General features: G+C 39.1%; 1 protein-coding gene across 1 annotated transcript in view; it reads left to right on the top strand.

Annotated features, from left to right (window-relative positions):
- The first annotated feature begins 15564 nt into the window (after positions 1 to 15564).
- Positions 15565 to 20560, top strand: part of RASA3 (RAS p21 protein activator 3) — a 94241-nt gene continuing 89245 nt past the window's right edge. Inside the window, exon 1 of the mRNA XM_010575666.1 lies at positions 15565 to 15680. Within this exon, the coding sequence (XP_010573968.1) occupies positions 15604 to 15680 (77 nt within the window). The 5' untranslated portion in view covers positions 15565 to 15603. The remainder of the gene's footprint in view (positions 15681 to 20560) is intronic.

The raw sequence follows: 20560 nt of genomic DNA, 5'->3' as shown, positions 1-20560 counted from the left end.
TTGGGAGCCAATTTTTCCTCTCTCTACATATGTGATAGTACTGCTGGAAGTATGCACTGCTAACAATAAGATATTTCCTGTCATGGTTACTGGGAGCTGTTTGTCTGCCTCACCTTTTTGTTAAAAGGACCAGATGCTTTGTCTTCTACTCTGTGTTGGTAAATCCTGGTTTGATTTCCCCCTTGCTTGTGCGGTTCACAAGGAGGCAAGAGGCTTCCCAGACCAAGAGGATACTGATCTAATTAACTTGGTGTGCAAGAGAGCCCTTTGGTGTAAGACATGTTGGTCAGGCTGTGGTTTGGCTTTGCTGGTCTCTTTGTAGCTAGCCCTCAAGTGCAGTTTCTGCAACATCTCATGCATTAGCAAATACTGTAATGCAATATTCTGATGCAGCCTTTCATCCGAGGGGTCTGAAACTGCATTTTGAGTATGAAGTGCTAGAGAGGGAGGTAGTTCAACTACAGAAGTTAGCTGTGTGACTTACTATGCACAATCACAGATGGAGTCTGCAGCAGAACTGGGACGGAATCCAGATCTTCAACCAAAAGAGCTGACTTCTTGCATGGGAATACAAACTTCTTGTGCAAAATAGCTCAGCCGTGTGGTATTGCTTTGTAAAAACCAATGGACCATTTTTGAAACTACATGGAAGGAGTAAGGGGTTAATGGAAGCTGAACGGCTTTCCATTCTTGGATGATGTTTGTAAAGAAGCATTGGTCTTTTTTGGTAGCCAAATGTATGGTGTGTTCATCCCTATCCCCCAGCATTAAAAATTACTACAGCATGCATGCGGATTTGTGTACACCTACTGCATGTAACTCGTATTCTACCCTAAAAGGTAAAAATGGGCATCGATTTATCCAACAGCTAGTCTTTGGATAGGCATGTCTATTTACATGCTTTAAGTTTTGCAGCTGCTTATTGTAAATGTCAGTGAGGAACTTTCTTACAGGCAGTGAAAGTGTGTGATACAATCCAGAAATTGACTTCATTTTATATATGATTATCAGAAGCATTCCCTGACTCCAGTCTGCTGTTCTTTTGTAAGCCATGAATTTGCACAGAGGTTTCAGGAGATTATTTGAAGACAAGCAGATATTGCGCAGGTATAGCTTGGCCTATAGATACTTACTGGCACTGGCTGCATGTGGTTCCATAGCTTCACTTGACCCTCTGAATAAATATGAAAGGACTTTTTGCTTTTTATTTTCAAATTTGTGATAAAGCTAGTACATGCTGTATCTGCAAGGAAAACATGATGTCTATTATATTGCTTCTGTTGGGCTCTGAAAAATGAACTATAAGTTGATGCGTGTGGGGGGGTAAGTTATCACTGTTTCCTGCTTGATGTGCTCTGTAAACTGCTGAGGACAGGGTTGACCAAGACTTTGTGTATTGTGGACTTTTGGTGACTGGGTAGTTGCAGCACATAACTGTGGATTTGAAGCTGTGAGTTTAAACTTACTTGGGTGTGTTGTTCTTACTGGCTGAGGAACAAGCTGGGTTGCAGTGCTTGCTCTGCCTGTATGTTGTTAAAGCAAACCATTGTCACCAACTAGATTGTCAGCCCTAAGACTGTGAAGTTGGACCTTGGTTTGATTTGGAAGTTTTCAGTTTACGGCTTCTTAATTAAGATTAACATCACTTTATATATTTTGTATTGCACTGTGTTTGGGAATGCTGTGCCTTTATACCTCTGTCCTGTCAAATATCCTTCACCTGCCCTTCCCTTTTTAAAGCTTAATCCTCCCTTATCATGTATGGATGTTTGCATAGGCTTAAGCATTTCAAGGAAGAGAATGTCTTCTATGTTGGTACAGCTCTCACTACAGTTGGACCTCTGCTACTGAAGCAAAGTCAGAGCAGGTTTGTGCTGTGTTAGATTTGTGGAACTGAACATGCTTATAAAAATGAAACTTTGTGAATGTATTTCAGAGCAGTTGCCAGTTGTCCTTCTTGTTCATGTTTTTGAAGTACCTCGCTTCTGTATAGGTAAATGAATTCTGCTTTGTCACTTGTAGTAAGTACGCAAACTACTAGGTATTTCCACAGTGCTTTACAGGCAATATGTCTTGCTCACCCCCTGCAGCTGATATGACTAACTTGTAAACTGAAACTAGAAGAATAAAAGAAAACTAACATCGATTGAGTTTCATTATATTAACACTTTGCATAGTTTAGAAAAGGAAAGTAGGTCACTTTCCATTTTTAATACCCTGCTTTATACTTTGCATAAAAAACCAACAGCTGGATTGCAGACATTTCATGGAAAGTTATACATTTCCCTGTAAATATGGATTTTAATCATATGAGCATTTATAGAAATTACATGGGACTATTGTGTTTTTGGCTTAGATGTTTCTTCAAAATCTTAGCTGCTTATACCAGTGACGTGTTTTAGGTGCACACAGCTACACTAACTTCTGAACTCTGGTTTTGATATCAATAAATAAATAAATGATAAATGACTATTAGAAATAAATTACTATGATCAGCTTTTTGCTTGTTTTTCTGCAGTATTGTGTCTGTGTTATCTCTGCTCAGTGCTGAGGAGTGAAGAAGTAAATGTTTTTTCTCTTCCTGTAGTTACTGAATTTGGTTAGTCTAGCATTTGGTTCTCATCACATTGCCTGCACAATGAGTCATTCTTTCTTGGTTAGGTTTGTTCCTCAGGCCAAGATTCATGTGATGTTCCCCCTCTAAGGGCAATCAGATTAGTCACTGTTTGAAATCTTGTTTAAAAAATAAAATGCACCGCAGGTTGATGCCTTGCTTACCAGTTACATGCTTCCCCCCCTCCCCTGCTTGCTGTTTGAGTTCAGCAGCATCATTATATTGAGAAATGTTTTGTAGTCATGGTAACTGATACTTTATTGGATTCCCACTGAAATTAGCATATTAAATTCAGGACTTTTGGTACTAGCAAGGAATTGTCTGTAAGGCAGGTGAATTTAAAGTAGTTCAGTGTGCTAAAGTACCTCTAGCTTAAACTTGGGCACCTTTCATTATGCTGCTAAGAGCAAAAACTACATTGCAATTGTGGTAGTAGTTTGAACTTTGTGAAACATGCAAATTTAAAAAAAAACAGTGGTAATGAGGCCATCTGTGTTAATAATTTTTATGTTACTTGAATTGGACTTGAAGTATTTGGGGCATAAACTCTCCTTGCAGAATTATCTGTACCTGGAAATGTTTGATGGGGGCAAGATCTGATGGAGGTTTCAAACAACATTAGGATGGTGGCAGAGTTTCCAGACCCTATTGTGCAATATGTTGTTATGAAGGCTCTTGAAGTTCTTTATGTTGGTACTAGAAGATTTTAGGGGTGATGGTTCATTGTGGGAAATAGCAGTCTGAAAGACTAGCCATGCAGAAAATACAAGGTGACTAGATCAGAAGTAGGAAGAGAGAGGGGAAAAATACCTACTGTGTGGTTGTAAACACTTAACCTGGATGCTGATGGTAGCTGGCTAGGCTCCCTGTCTCGTCAGTGGACAGCAAGAGGAACTCATTCAAATTACAGTTCAGAAGACCAGTTATGTTTGTGCCCCGAACCCTCTTATACAGGAGTCTGTGTGAACAGTAGATGCTAATGCAGGCACCTACATTGTGCAGAATGTTGAATTGTATGAGTATCCCTGGGAGCAATGTCTGGTTTGTGCCTTGAGAGCGAGTCAGGGTTATGACAGGGTGGAGGATTGGAAGTTGGTGAAATAAATTGCTATAAACACTATCTTAGTTCATAGATGAAAGCCTGAGTAGAAGGAAAGATGAATTAATGTTCCACATTAAACTTTGATTCTGGCTCTTTTGAACAGCATTATTTTCCATCTTGTAAGTTGCTAACAGTGTTTTGATAGGAAAATGCTTATGAAGGTGCAGACCAGTGGGGTAGAAAACTAGATTATCTGTAGAAAGTTCAGAGAGTAGAGTTTGGTGTTTGGGGGTTTTTTTGTGAAGCTTTTTGTGGTGGTCTTGTTCTGCCTCCAATTTTCAGCTGGTTTTTACAGATCTCAGATGCTCACAACCGTTATTAGTTCAAATGGTTAGTTTTCCTTTCATTCTGTGTGAGACAGATGCATGTAGTGTCTAAACAGACAAAAAATTCAACTTTGGATGAACTTTGTGGGTGTGGACAAGCGGGTCATAGGGAATGCCCAGCTTCCAAAAATTATTCACAGTTTTGAAAAATGCTCAGCCTCTGCATGACTACCTGCAAACAAAATTTATTTTTGAATCTTGCTCCCATTTCTATAGGAATAACCACTGAAATAAAATAGACCTGTGTTTCTTTGAAGTTCATTTGCTCCTACTGCATTGGCTCCCTCTGGAAGACAACATTACCCTGTATTTTGGCAGTTAACTTCTTTGGTGCAGAGATGAGTATGTTGGGTTAAAGCTTTAGCCGAAGTGAATCGGCTTGTATACTGTGAGGTGGTGACCTGACCCTGTGACTTTAGGTCAAGCAAGAACAAGTGTACAAGAACAAGCAAGAACAATCTGGTACACTGTCAGCTTGCAACTCGGAAACCTTCAAAGACTTAAGTTTAAGTCTGTCTATATGCATGTATTTTGGACTTGCATGGACTTTGGCACTGTGAAGAATGGATGCTATTGGGAAAGGGGAAACCTTACTATTACTGTTACACTGTAACTCATAAGGAAAGAAGCTTAATAATACTTTTCAATTTGTATGGAACTGGAAGAAACCGTTTTAATGTTTTTGATTTCTGTTTTTTCCCCTCACTCCAGAGTGAAGTGGCCTATTTGGATCCAAAATTGTTTCTTCACTTCTTCAGTACTTCTTTACTTTCCCTGTCACATATACTAGCTAACTTCCTTTGTTATTCTGCTGTCGACAGGTCTGAAAATATTTTAGGATGTTCTTAAAACTTCTCTTGCTAAACACTGTTTCTGGCCATCAGTGTGTTCCTCTATCATCGTCATCTCCTCTTTCTCCTTGTGAAGAAATCTTTGGTTGCCTTTTGTCTCGACAAAGGTGCCTTGGGAGGATGGAAACATAGCTTGTCCACTGTAGCTCAGCTTGCTAGTCAAGCAGTCTGACTGGTGTTGACTCTGTTAAAGGACCACTTTAACAACAGAGGGTGTTGAGCAGCACTAAACAGAGGGGGTGAAGGAATATTCCTTACATGAACCCGGGGAGAACACTGATCGTTTAAATAAATAATAATGTCTATATAATAATGCCAAATAGGAGTCTGAAAATACTGAGAGGTTAGCTAATGTTGTATGTACTGTTCTTATAAGGTGGGATGGCATGGTTTGTTTTTAGACAGAGCTTTTAGCTGCTTCTGATTTATGACTTTATGAAAGTACCTTTTCTTCATACCAAAATATACCCATTTTTCTTGAAGTATACTTAATATTTGAGTGGCAAAACCACTTCTGTCCTTTGAAAACAAGAAAAAATTAAGAAGCTGAGGAAACAGAATTACATAGAAATGCATGCACTTCAGAGAGAAGTTATTGCCTGAGTTTATGTCAATATACTTTATCTTCATGCAGTCCAGGCAGAAAGACTTGTAGCGTGTCTTTCTGTGGAGCCCCATTAGACCCAGCGGAACTGTGCTGGTGGGCTTGCAGAGTGACCGAGTGGAGGTGACAGCTCAGCATGTCAGAGCATTCGGAAGTCTGCAAAGCGCAAACGCAGAAGACAGTGGTAGGTGACATTGTCCTTTCCTCCCTATACCTAGGTCAGTTTGTCTTCAACTATATTTTCTAATTGAAAATTTTAATTGAACAAGTCAGGAATCTTCTGCTGATGTGTCTTAAAAATAAGTGATTCTTTAGTAAAGCCCGCTGACGTGGCAAATTGAATGTTTAGGATCTTGGATGGCGATGGTCCAGTTCTGTCAATGTGTGGATATTCTGTAACTAGCTGCTTCTAGAAATTCTTGGGGCAAACTGTTTGGTGGCAGTAGTTAAAGCAGTCTGGGCTTCAGACTAGAGGCATGTTGTCCCCTTTCTTTCCACAAAGAAATCAATAGATCTGTAGATCAGTTGCGGTGTATCCTTGCTTGTTTGCAGTCTTAAGAGTTTAATTGCACAGCACTGCAAACTGGCAAGTGATCACTTTGTTAGACACTTAGAAGTATTTGAGCTTGACTTAAAATGTCATAAACAGGGAAGCTATTGGTTTTGTTTGATTAATGGAACTACAAGCTAGCAACAAGAAATTAGCAGCATCTGTGTAAAAATGTTGTTCATTGTCAGCATGCTTCTGTGCAATACAGGCTATTCAACAGTGAAATAAATCTTTCTTTAAAAACGCTTTAAGTTACCTCAAGTCCACCAGCATGGAAAAGTCACCTGTAGATCATATAAGGTACCAAACTTAGGAATTACTAAGTAAGATTTATTTTTGTTTCATTCTACTAGAAGAAAGTGCTTTGTAAATGAAGATCCAGTAACTAAAGCAAAACAAATATTGTGGATGACTTAGATAATGTCCTAATCTGAGCATTCTGTTCAGTACAGAGGTGTGTTTGCAACATAGCATTTGTCAGTTGCCTAAGACTGCAACTGGAAAGTAATGGTTTTCCTTAAATTAATGTTTTCATTCAAAACCCATCTATAAGTAAGTATGTAGTCTGAGAACTGGTTATGATCACAATTTTTTAAAAGGATTTTCTATTACATGGTTCCTTAGTATATATGATGCTCTTTGCCTATGAAGGAACAAATGAGGAATATGTGGAGTAATGAAATATCAAGACCATGTGAAGTTTGAAGTAGTTGTATTCTTGCCTGTGACTGGCTTTAAGGGAAGCTGCTAATTACTGCACGTTTGGAGGAGGATGTTTCTGTGTTTGGATCTTTACATGGAAAAATGAATTTGATCTCCTTGTAGGAAAGTACCTATTTTCACTGTTTTTGAAAAAAGGGTAACAGAAAGCAAGTTGGGGAGATTTCAAAACCTTTTTCTCTCCCTTATGATGATTAATTTTGTAATAGGAAGAGTGTTCTGAATATAGGGAGGACACTCTGCTCAGTTAATTCTTAAATCTTAGGTGGTTTTCAAGATTGCCTTGAACTGCTGCTCTTTGAGTCACCCTGTTTCTCAATAGCTAGGTTTTATTGTGGTTTTGAACACTGTGGGGCCAAAGGGACAAACTGAACTTGATCTGAACTGTATCCTGTGAAACTCTGGTTTAGTGAAGATGTTTCTAAATAAGTAATTATAAAGCAAGAGCAGTCGCAGACAACAGAATCATTAGAGGTAACAGTTATGGTTTTTTAATATTGCCGGTAAAGCTTCAACTCTTCAGCAATCACTCCTTTTGTTACTAGACTTTAATCTAAGCAAAACGCAACCTTTGGCAGATATGTATTTTTCAGGTTACTGTAAAAGTTTTTAGAGTCACTTGTTGTGATAGAAGTGATTAATGCCCTGGAAGAGAGAGGCCATCATTCCTTTTTCATTGCTTACATTTGTGTTTGGGTTTTTTTTGTACACAGCTATAGCTTTTTGTTCTACACTAAAATTGGGATGTACGTAGATAAAAATTGTCCTTTTTTAAGTCACCTTGCTTTTGTTTTTATGTGTGAATACTATAAACAAAGGCAGGTGAAAATAGATACTTATTTTCACAGAAACTTCTTTTTGCTTATGCTGATGTTTTTGAGCACATTACTTCTGTTCTTTAGCAATGACTAGGCTCCTTACTGTAGAGCAACTATCTTAAATTATCCTAAAGTACAAGAACTCTCAAAAGGGAACAGTTGAATTATTGTTGGATTTTGGTCACGTCTTGTTTGATGTTGTAAATCATTTGCTTGTATTTCCTGTCTCATACTGTTCCTCTAAAAATAGCTGAAATTGCTTGCTGTTTGCCCAGTGCAGCTCCATGATGGAATAGCCTGTTTAAAGTTACTTCCTCTCAGCTCCTCTGCCTCTCCTGCAGCCTGAATCCTCTCCCTCATGGCCTCCCACAACAGATGTTCAGTGACTTAAACTTTGCTGAGAGAAGGTATTTGGTAACTTTAGGAAGCTGATTTTCTTTTTTAAAAAAACAACCACCATGAAACACAAGCGAAAACCAAACCAACCCCCCCTCAAAAAACAACCACAAAAACTACAAAAAAACCTGCACAAGCCACCAATCTAAACAAAGGTCACAATTCAGAGACACAGAACAACCTGTAGCCAGTCCCTACGTTACTGAAACTGGTGGGAAAAACCTCAAGAGCCTCTATCAAATGCACCTGGGAAGTTGCATGAGATGATACTTTGCATTAAGACACATCTTCAAAATATAAGCTGGGTTGAAAATTAGTACATGGGGAGCTGAGTCTAACATTGTATCAACACAGATAAAGAGACAGTTTGGTTAATTGATCAGTTTTCTGCAGGAATACAAGAAAGTCACATCAAAGAAACTTGGAATGCTAACCCCAGAGTGCCACAGGAAAACTGAATTTGAATGAAAACTCCTTGAGAACACCTTTTTCCTGGCAGTATCCTACTTTAAAATGATCTCTTCAAGGTGTCCTTTTACACAAAATAGCTTCAGTCTTGTTAAAAAGCAGCTGGACTGTACAGTTTTTATTTTGTGCGATTAAGTTACCATCCCAAGGGAATCTTTAGAGAAACCTGATTCCTGCTGTTAGACCATTATATTGGCACGTAGCATGCAACCAGTTACGTTAATGAGTTGAGGAGAATTATGCTTCTTTCCTTGTACAAACTAAAACCTTAATTTTGCAAGCAGCTCTTATGGAACTTGCTGTAAGATGTCTTTGCTCTCAGTCCTGGGATTTGATTGAACAACCCTTGTGCTGTGAGCCCTTAAGTACTTAAGATCATGACAAGATCTTTTGAGCCTCCTTGGTGTTTGTTGCCTCTTACAGGAAAAGTAAGGCTGTCAGCCTGCAGCTTCTCATTGCTCTCCAATGAAAATATCCTTGGCTGCTTCTCTTATGCATGGAACAGTAAAGGCAAGGTATTTGGATGGTTTATTGGACCTACAGGGCTGCAAAAGGAGAACTGGGATGTCTGATCACACACATATAGGAAAGGGAATTTGGCTACTAGCCATTCTGAGTGATAGATCTGAGTCTGTCCACCATGGGGGCTATAGCTGATTAGGCTTAGCTATTGTTACAGCTGGTAAAGGCCTGTCATTTGCTGTCTTGGAACAGCTTTTGATCACCAGAAGATCTATATGAAGGTTCCTAACTGGTACAGAGCAAGTTTAATCATGTGAGGGGAAAGGGTGGTAGTGTAGTAGTATGGCACCATGTACACTTGTGAAGTGAATTGTGCAGAAGGGATTTTAAGATGCCAAATGTTCCTGTCACCAGGCTGTAAAGGGAGTAAAACTCCACTAGAAGTACTAGATCTAAGTAGGTATAAGCAGTTTTTGGCAGGGAGATACCAGCTGGTGGTGCTCTTCAGTTTAGTGCCAAAGGATTTGGGGTTGATGCTGCTTATTGCCCCTAAGCCAGGAAGCTTTCCATGTGAAGCTCTTGTCTAAAAAGTTGTAATTAATACAGTGTGCTTTGTTTCCTTGCTGGTTACTTGCTGAAGCAGTGCTAGCTGTAGTGTCAAGTTGCTCTGGGGTTGTTGCTATGGCCCAGGTGGTCAGTATTGTTTTGTTGAGGAAGAGCTTTCCCTGGAGTCTTCTAATGTGATGAGCATTTCACGTGGAAAGAGGCTGGCAGGCAAGGGCTTAGATTAAGAACAGGTCATCTAAAAATCTCATTTTTCAGATCATCAAAATCTGTTCACAGATGGCTATTTTTGACCTGGTTTAGAAATCTAATGCAATCTGTCTCTGCATGAGAACGAAGTGTGTGTGTGTGCATGTGCATGCACACGTAAATACCTACGGTTAAAGCAAAGAGATTGTTGGACAAATAGTGTTTCTAGCCACATCTGTTTTGAAAGAAATCCTATTTTTTTAATATATCAATTTTCTTTATTAGATATTTATGAATTTCATTTTTTTTCTTATTTTCAGGCTGTGTGACCTATATACGTAAGTGGAGGGGAGAGAACATTTTTTGACACTTGGCTTATACTGCCTAAAAAGCGTTTATTGTTTTTAGGTTACTACAAAAGTACATAAGAATATTAAGCTACTTACATAATCTCCATAGTTGCACTGGTACACCGGTTCTTGTAACTTCACTTTTTAATTTATTTATTGCTTTTTCCTATTTGGAAAGGCAAAAAATGAATTGAAGCTTTCTGTTCTGTGAGGAGCGCATAGTATGTCTACCTACAGGAATTATATACAAATGTAACTATATTCTGGCTATATTTCAAACACTATGTTAATTTCACATAATTATCACATGGCTGTTTAGTAACTAAATTGGTTTCTGATGTGAACAGAAGTTTTCTAACTATGACCATTTTAATATTAAAAGGGATTATTTTTTCAATATATCCCTTTTGAGATATTGCAGTCATACCCCTCCCCTTATTCCCACCTCACCCCCAAAAAGCACACCTTGCCAAAAAAAGAATTGCTTTCTCAACATTCAATGCTAATGCAGCTGTTTCTGTTTGGTTTAAATTCATGCATAGGCACAAAAGTTAATGTGCTTCTAGGTATTTCTGCATGTTTTAATTGATATTGAGTGCTATTATATTTCTGTTTGAATTAAAATTACTTTAAGTATTGATTATAAACTTGCTGGCATCTTAACATTTTACATATATGCTGGAGTTTGTGCATGAGGAGCTTTTTAAGCATAAATCGTGTTAGAGAATTGAGCTCTGTGTGTACACACATTTTCCTTTTTCTGTTTTTGCTTGATCTATGGATGTTGAAGGAATAATGCTTTTTCAGAAGAAAGAAAACTTGAAATGAGTGCTTAAGAATTTTTTTTTTCCAGAGTCCAGCATCTCTATTGGTATAGAGAGAGCTTAAGGGAGAACAGAAATAGGTTGCTGCTCTGGTTTTGCTCTTGACATGCTTGCCTACGAGCTTCTTAGGAGAGTGTTTTCCTGAATATGGCAGAAACAAAGTGGATTGCTGTTGGTTTGGATATGTTGCCCTTTTCAGATTTTAGGTATTTTGTTTCTGTACTCAAGTCTTTCAGCATGCTCCCTGAAGTCAAACACTGTGGCATTGAAAGCTCAGCTGCTGTTATTGGGTTTATTTTTTGGAGGTAGATTTTTGTTTGTTTGTTTTCTGAAATAGTTTGGGAAATGATTCTCCCATGCTATCTTGATAAAATCAAATATGTTGCTGGTAGAAGGCAGCGAGCTAAACTTGTTGACATGTTACAAAGCCTTCCTTAATGCACTCAGATTGGCAGATGTGTGCTGGTGACCCAATACTTAGAAGCACAGGAGTAGCAAATTTTGTTCCAAAAGGTAGAAATAATGACTGGCTTTTGTGCATTCTCTGCTTTTCAGAAAGTTGCACCTGGGGAAATATGTCAAAAGCAAAGATGACACAATGTGAAGTATCTAAATTCAATTAAAAATACTAGATGCTTAAAAAAATTTACAGTGTCAAAACCTTAAGGAAATATATACATGTATGTATATATTTGTTTATTCCTAGAAACATCTTCAAAGTTTTTTTTCTTGTTTTACCAGTTATACTCCCAAGCATCTAAGCAGTGCTCTTCTCTGCCATGTATGCAGAAGAGTCCTTTTTTCTTGCTTCCCTTTTATTACCAGTGTTTTAGCAGAGTAGGAATGTATAACATTGGAAGGAACAAGATGATAGATGAATATGGTTTTGAGATATTCCTTCCTCTTTTTCCAGCCTGTTGCGTTCCCTGTGCCTAGCTCAAGCTAAGCTATCTGTGCTGCCATGGTAGTCCATTTTTCAACTGTAGTATCCCAGTATTCGTGGGGAGAAGGTAGCAAGCCAGTGAAGTATTCAGAATTGTATAGCCTGTTCTTCTAAGACTTGTCCAACACACCTAATGGTAACTTCTCCATAGTTGAAATCAGCTCCTTGGTGTTGAGTGCATCACACAGTTAAATTAGGACCCATGTACATTAGAAGTGCAAGGATACATACAAAGGAAAGCTATAGCAAACTTGAACTGATTATTCTGCCACTGTGGCTCCAAATGGAAGCCTTATGCTCCAGAACAAAGTGCTCATGTATTTTAAATTGTCAAGGACTTAGACATCTTAAGAAACATTCTGCTGCTTCTTAGCAGAAGTGGAAAACTGGGGGTTTTGAAGGTGAGTGTATTGACCTTTTGTCTGCAAACCCTGTCCAAATTCTTTAGCATACAGGTACTTCACAAATATGAAGAGGGAGGAAAAAAAGTGGATCTGCCTCTTGAAAATACAATTGATGAAGATGCCTCTTCTATACAGATAGGTTAAATGATGAAATTCTTGCCCAAATTAAATGATCTCTTGCCCAAATTAAATGATCTCATCAACTCTGGTTGTTGAGAATATGGAAACGGTGCATGATTGTATCAAGTATTCTGGGCTTTCTGTTTTTTTCATTTTGGTAGTAGCAGAACCAAAAAAATACTGAGCAAATTGTTCAGCTTCATTGTAGATGGCAAAACAGTGCCACAGAGGGAACGTTTTTGTCTTGGAGGAATCTAAAGAGCAACTGAAGCTCTAACAGTGCATTTGTTGACATAAAATGTCTGGCTAGAGAGCTGAGTCCTTAGCTATGCTTGAAAGCTTGACAAATTTTTCTTTCTCAGCTGCTCAGTGCTGGAGGAATCTAAACAGCCATTGGCTGGTGCCAGTGTTGGGAAGAAACCATGGTGGTGTTTTTTTGTTTTGGTGTTTTTTTGGTTTTTTGGGGTTTTTTTTGTAAGCTCCTTCTTAAGTCAGTAACATGATTAATATATTGGGTTGGTCAATTAGTCCCTTGTTCTAGTCTCAGTGGTTTTTCAGGGCCTTTTTCCAGTTTGAAGAAAGAAATTACTGTAAAATGCCTTCTCCCTCTATCTTCCTTCTCTGCCCCACTTTCTAAAATTGTGATGGTGGTGAGCTTTAATTTGCTGTACAGACTGTGCAGGCAGTCATTTTCTAGCAATGCTAAATGGTGTCTTCCTTTGCATTGTATTTAGGTTTCAATATTGTGGGCTTTTCTACTGTAAGCCTTTTAACAAAGAGGAGACCTGAGTTTTCAAAATACAGTTCTTAAAGAGGGCTCTGACATGACTAAGTATTAACTTTAAGAGCGTGACTATTGTGCACATCAGAAAACTGGAAATCAACATCACAAAATCCGGAATTGGTTTTGTGTGTGTGCGTTCATGTTGAAGTGGGAAGTAGAAGAGTGCAGAAAAAAGGGAAACTGCATGTTTTTTTGGTTTAATTTTGAGCTTGAAAAGTTTTGTCCCATTCTCTTGGAAGAACCGTGAGAATAGTGTGCCAGCCCCAGAGGAAGACTTCCTTATCATTCTGCTATTGAAACTCTTCCTGTTGACACGCACGCTCTCTCTCTCTGGGGAACTTTACCCGGTCATCCAGAAAAGAGGCTGGTTTCATGTGACTTTAATGTGAGAATAGATAAGAGAAATTTGGATGCTTGGGACTTGGGGAGGGGAGACAAACTCAGAGACCTCAGTCTGTGTGAGGCTAGTACATTTGATTTGTAACTTGCTTGAACTTGGACTAATGCGAGTAAAAGTTGAAGGTTTAGTGTGGCAGAGTAGACTTCTGTGCAGGCTGAGTGAGCCATCAATAATCCTCAATACATTTTTGGCTAGAGCTGCTGCAGTTAAACTATTGCTAACACTTCAGCTTAGTTTATAGCCACATTGGGCATGCAAACAGATGTTCCAGTCACACCTTTGAATTACAGCAGAGACAGCTTTTTTTAATACAATGTCTCACAACTCTGAAGGAAGTGGGAAGAATGCTATCAAGTTGCATCAGCTGAGCTGAGAGAGCAAACTTATTTAGAAGAACTCTGAAGTGAGGCATTACTGTCTGAAGCAATGTTTTCATGTCCCTTTTCAATCAATGCCTCTTTGTATGTTCCGTGATTAGCTTTAGAAAATGTATGCATGTACGATCACCCATATACAGGCCATTTGTGAGAAGTGTGGATGTGTGGCGTTTCCAAGAGCATGTCATGAGTCTGTTAGCAAAAGTGTGCGAACAGTGTGCCAGAAGGAGATCACAGGCCAGAAGACATGGAGTCCTGTGTCACTTTATGCTTTTCCTTTAAAGCTGAGGATGCAGGTTGGCTTAATCTTTCCTTGCTGTAATTCTTCAGTATTTACATGCACATGCATCAGAGTGCTGTTGAACAAATCTGCAGAAAGGAAAAAGTATGTCTTTGCTGAAGATAGGGTTGAAAGAAGCAAGATGATTCTGTTAATAGTATGAAGCTATTTGGGAGCTGGAGACTGGGAAAGCATGTGTCTAGTAAGATGCACTTAAGCTGAGCTGCAGACATCCGATAAAAAGTTGTATTTGTTGCTGTCATTTAGAGTTCCCTTATCCACTGGCAAACAAACCTGTGTTCTCTTGGTCTGTGCATTTTTAGTTTTAGACTTTTTATTTTTATTTTTATTCCTTGTATTTTTACCAGGAGAGAATGATCTAGTTCCCATGGTATGTGCTAGTAATTTCCAGGTACTGAAAGAGTGAAGGTAAATAAGGCCACGTGCATTGTAGACTTATATTTAGTCATTCTTTGAGAGTTCTAAGTTTTGTCTTTAGAATTAAATCACTCATCTACGTAGTGCTAAGGTGCTCTAGCAGAACCATGAGGAGCATTACCCAGTTTCCTGTCTGAGAGTTTTATCAGTCTGCCAAGGAAATTTGGTGCTCAGCTTTGGTTATTAATGGACATGTAGAGGGGAAAGCTGTGGTTTTATTCTTGTTTCATACTCTCATGTTTTGTAGTCTTTGTAGTCTCTTGGTTACCCTTAGTTCCTCAATCCTGTGTCTCTCTTTTTTTTTTTGGGGGGGTGGGGGGTGTTGGGTTTCTTTTTTTGTTAAATATACGATAACGTAAATGTTTCTTGTTGTGGTTTTGAAACAAATCTTTATTACAAAGAATATTCATGACTTGCATGGTACCTTAGGCAGCTTCAAGTGCTAATTACCTCATCAGAGTGCTTTGAAGTTCAACGTGGTGAAAGGCTGTTGGCTGTAACTAAAGTGGCTGTTTTCCATCGCCACATCTGTGGAGAGTGGTGGAGCTGGGGGTCAGTCCTCATTTGCTGTGTTCTGGTAATGCCTTTAGGATAAAATCAGTGGGCTGGATTGGAAAGCTTTATTATCGTGTTGTATTGTGTTCCTGGTATCTATAGGAGGACTGATCAAAACCTAAAAACAAATTTGGAAGGAAGCAGTATACACCAAATACATGCAAATAAATCGGATGCAACAAACTGTTGAGTTTTTGCTGGCTACTGCTGAGCTCTAAACGTAGTGACTGTCAGGACCTGCTGCCTTGGATACAGAATACTGCTGCTAAGTTTAATAGAGACTTCACATTTGTGAAGAAAAATACAACATAATACTTCGCTTTAGCCATGTTGCTGACACTGCATTAGTTGACAGATGACTAATTTATGGATAAGTCTTTAATATGTAATCCTTGTGGGTTTTTTTTTCTTTCTTGTCTTTAGGCGAAGCCAAAAATCTTCCTACGTATCCGGGGCCAAACAAGATGAGGGATTGCTACTGTACTGTAAACCTGGACCAGGAGGAGGTTTTCAGGACCAAAATAGTGGAGAAGTCATTATGGTAACAAATACACGTATACACATTCTGTTAACTCTTTTCATTCTCTGCTTTCTAAGTTTGTTTAATGTTCCAGAGATCCTTTTTTTTGGGGGGGGGGAGGAGGGAGTATGAAAATGATCCTTCTAGTTTTAAGAACACTAGTGGTAGAACTATTCATGTCATGATTCCTATCTCTGTATATGGGAAAATGTCTTCACCAAGGCAATATTAACTATTTTCCTAAGCCAGTGCTCCTTCCTTTCTGCAATATTTGTTTTGAACTTCCCCAAGCTTTTTAGATTTCAGCTTAGAAGGGAGCACTGAACATTTCGTGTCTGTCTATGCTTGGTGTTTTGCACTGTTCTAGCTACCCTAATGGGTGGAGTTAGGGATTTTTTTTTTATTTTTTTTTTTCCTGTCATGAGGCTGCAACTGAAAGGAGAGGTTTGAACAGAAGATGCCTGTCTGATTATCCTGGACACTTCCTGTGAGATTGTAGAAGCTAAATGTAGAATGAAACAGAAGGAGAAGCATGTAGCAAAACTTAAAAAACGTTTTCTCCTAGAAACCCCCAAACATCAGAAAAATAAAGGGAACCAGGCTGGGTGTGTATGTATATGCTGGCAAGTGAGGCTTTTTTGGGAGTTGAGGCTAAAGTAACAGCATGGAACAGTCAAGTTTATAACTTAAGATATAAAGTGGGAAAAGAGTGAGAGTTGAGTGATGCAGTTAGGAATTTATCTTGTTGTTGCAAATAATTTACGTTAGGAAATAGCTCTAGAGCCCACCCCCACCCCCTCAGAAGTACCCAGTGCATTTAAGAATGTGAGTCTGAGTAGCTTGAGGTGGGATTTACTCCCTTAAGTTGCTTTAATTGTTCTCACCCATCATTTTTTTATGTCTTTAAGTCTTTACTCCTCATCTCATATTCTGATACAGTGTACTGGGGTCCATAATGGAGACTTCTGTTTCTTGAGGCATTTAGATTGGCGAAACATAATCAGAATGATGATGCTAACACTTTCTTGTTTGTAGTGTGCTATATTAAAAAAAAAAGTGGAAAAGGAAAGACTGATCTGTATGCTTTTTTGTTGTTGTTACAATAACTTGCATGCAGTGTCCCTGAACCAGTTGTTTCTCTAAGAGTGACTTTAACTCATTTAAATTCATTGCTGGGTCAACCAAGTGTAGCCCCCCTGCTCACAACTAGAAGTAGCACAGTGGGGTTTTTTTGCTGGATGATCATTAGTGCTTTGCAGGGAAGTGGAAGGTGGGGAGTTGGGGGTGTATGAGAATAGTTGATATAATTTCTTTGAACTAATCTAAGTATTTTTCTGTCGAGAAAATAAACTCTTAGTAGTAGGAATAAGCAACAAGTGTAATTCCTTCAGTGGGAGAAATTCCATCTGTCTTTAGATATCATTATAAAGCTGAAGAGGTAGACTGAGACTGTGCAGAACTGGAAGGTTTCTGGTTTCCTGTGGAGCTAAGTTCTTTTCATTAATTGAGGTGAATTCAGAGGAGAGCAACACAATGATCAGAGGTCTGGAAAACATAACTGATGAGGAAAGGTTAAAAGATTGGAATTGCTTAGCCTAGATAAGAGGGATGAGAGTAGATGTAACTATGTAAATATATTAAAAACAAACAAACAAACCCCAAACAACAAATGCCCCCAAAAAATGTAAGAGGGAGGGAATTGCTCTGTATGTCCAGTATGGATATTGCAAGTAGTGATGGACTTAAATTGCAGTGGGGAAGGAATTTTAGGTTAAGGTTTGCTGTGAAGAAAAATCTTTCTGTTGTTAAAGATTCTGAAGCACTGGAGTAGGTTGCTCTGTTTTTTCCATATTTATTGCTGAAGGCTTTTAATAGGTTCTGTATAATCAGTCCTGACCAAAATATGGGGATCTTCCTGCTTTGGAACAGTGGTGGACCAGATGAGCTCTTGAAATCCCTTTACAGTCCTATTTTCTTTGGTCTAAAGGTTGACTAAAGATGATCTCCTCTGTCATTGTTTCTTCTCCCAATGAATTCCTGTTCTCAGTGGTAGTGTGCCTTTTCCCTCTGTGAGCTTCTACTTGCAAGTATTATTTCTGAAAAACTTGCTTCTTCACAGTCCTTACGTATCTACTTATAGACACTGATATCAACTGAATTTTGCATTTATCCATATAGGTGTTTCTCTGTCCTTGTTTTTCTGTTGCATAAAAGAAAAGCAGGCAAAAATCCCAAATACATGAATGCTAAAACTGGGATGTCTTCCCAGTCTGTGATTAGGAATTGCTCTTATTTAGTGAGGCATACTCAAACGGCTACTTAATCTTTTATGGCTGTGTTTACATCTATTAAAACAAGTGCATAGAATTCCAGAGGAAGATGTTTTTCAAATGATTTCAGCCCCTATGCAGTCGTCTATTGTTTTTTGTAAGACTCTGAGATGAGCACATAGCTGAGGAGCCAGTCATGCTGTTACATTCTTTAATGCTTGTTTGTAAATTGATTCAACCCATTGAGTAACTGTGAATTATTGGGCAGGCGAGGCTTATGTGCCCTAAGGCCCATGTAATTTGTGTGAAGCAGAGAAATACCTGCTTTCATGTACAGTGTTTCTTTGCCAGGTCCTTGCTAATGTAATAGTGAAGCATGTGTTGGGTCCCTTTTTCTGAGGTATCACTGCTGCGATATGCAATGTTAGATGGGAGCAGGGATGTGAAGCTGGGCCAATGCATGACTAAAATAATTGAATCCTGCCTGAACATCTGTGTGGCTGGCATTGAAGTGGGTGACACAGCCTTTGACTACAGTTTGAAGGGGAGAACACTGGCTCTGCTCTGTTGTTCATGTCCATTTTCTACTTCTATCACTTCATGGCTGACATGGGGGTGGCTTGCTATAAAGTAAGTTTTAAGAATTGCCTGTATTCTCACTCATACTGGTGAGTCCCCCACCTTCCAGTAAGCTCAAAAAATTATTTTCATGTAGTCTGTGGAAAAGAAGATGCTTTTTGTGAATGTCTGAATTGAAAGGTGTTTCATACTCAGCCCTAGCACTGTTGACTCTGAAATTATGTCTTCTCACTCAGATTTGCCCTGGAGAAGCTTATGTTTTCCAGCACATCTGCATAAAATGACTTTCTTATCTGCAGGAAAAGGCTTATAATTAAAGTCATGCTGAAACACTGTCTTGTGTACTTGGGAATTCAAGGGCTGCTTGCCCCTTTTTTTTTTTCCTCTTTTCTTTTTACTCAGTTGAGCTTTCCAGGCAGGCCTTCTCCTGATGTAAAGCTTAAATAGAACTGGCAAATGGGAGAAAGGAAGTAGTTATCTCTCCTTCCCAGAGGGGCTTGGATGAACGTCCAATTCTGGCTTGCTTGGGATATCTGTGACAGAGCCTTCAGACTCTGACTCATGATCTCCTGTGTTTTATCCTGGGACAGTGTAAGAAGTTGCCTCCCTGAGCTCTGTCCTGATGTTCTGCAACAGATTTTTATTTTATTAGGCTGTGGCAGAGGCATGAGAAGACAGCTGAGAGTAGTAACCTCTTAAATCAACAAAACATGAATCATTCAGAACTCTAAGAACTGAACCAGCACATTCTGTTGCCCAGTCCGGTTCACTTACCAGTGTTCTGAAGAGAATCTCTGTGAGCCTGATGCCTTTTATCTAAGTTTGCATCTCAAAAACTGAGAGCAGCCAGCATGGTGAACCTCAACTCCTCTGTCCAGCAGTCAGGTGGGACTCATAAATTAGAATCAGGAACTTAAATCATTCCTGCCATCCAGCCTCTGTGGGCTTCTGTTAAACAGGATGGTGGCAGTGCTGCCTTGTGCTAGAAGATTTTGAGGGCTGCTGTGAGGATAACTTGGTAGTGTCTGACTGAAACAAGTCAAGGGTTACAACATGGGCAGGCCTTTCTATGAAACCACAGAGCAATTCTAAAGTACTGTTATGTGGGGCAGTTCAGAGTGATCCGACTTCTCTGGGGATCTTTGGACAAGCACAGTGAATGCATGGGTTGGTCAGAGCAAGCTCTCCAGGTTCCCAGGAAGAGAATCTTGAATTCTTCAAGCAGCACTGTTTTCATAAACTCCTTGGCACAAGCTTTTAGTAAATTCTAAGAAGGTCACATGCAAGTCATAAGATATGAGGGAGAGGTCAGTTAGAGCCAGGATTTAATACGTTTCTCTGTTTTGTATTTGTTGTTCAATATTTATATTACCATCATCCACAAAGGCACTGAATAGAATTGGATCCATTCCATATAACCTAGCAGAGATGTACATGAAGGGTCTTAGGTATTTTATGTCCTAAGGAACGTGTGAGGATTACTATTTTTTTAAATGCATAGATCTACAACTTTTTCTTTAGTTCTGAGCTGCCAGTAGACAGCCTGACAAGAATTTTGCCTGTTAATTTCGTTTGCTGAACCAACTATTTAGCTTCCCCCATGAGTAGCTTCAAACTTCAGGTTCCACCATCCAGGACTTGATCCTGGCTACAGATCTTCCCTGAGGATAAACTTGCTTGGCTCCTTGGTGTTAAGACTGACTTTGCCTTTGCTGTTTGCATCAAATGTTTCCATTCACTTAAAGGGCAGTGTCAGCTGCAACAGGAAATCAAGGCAGCTTCTCAGATCATAGGTGAAGAATGGAAGGAATGTGACATCTCTAAATTTGTTTCAAGGATATGAATAAAGGCAAAAACTGTTGTATGTTAAGAATCAAATGGCTGACAGCATGCGCATTAAAGAAATGAGCAAACTGTCTTGAGTCTGTGATTATTTAGTTCTCCACTGTTTCACTGAGGAATTTTTCACATGCTAAACATAGTGATCAAAGCTTGAATGAAACAGCAAATGAAGCCAAAGGCACTTTCCCCACACCACCTCCCCCCCCCCCC

Source organism: Haliaeetus leucocephalus, unplaced genomic scaffold (assembly GCF_000737465.1).
Source record: "Haliaeetus leucocephalus isolate CR32 unplaced genomic scaffold, Haliaeetus_leucocephalus-4.0 Scaffold495, whole genome shotgun sequence".
In the NCBI taxonomy this organism is placed as follows: domain Eukaryota; kingdom Metazoa; phylum Chordata; class Aves; order Accipitriformes; family Accipitridae; genus Haliaeetus; species Haliaeetus leucocephalus.
This window is presented reverse-complemented; position numbering and strand designations above follow the sequence as displayed.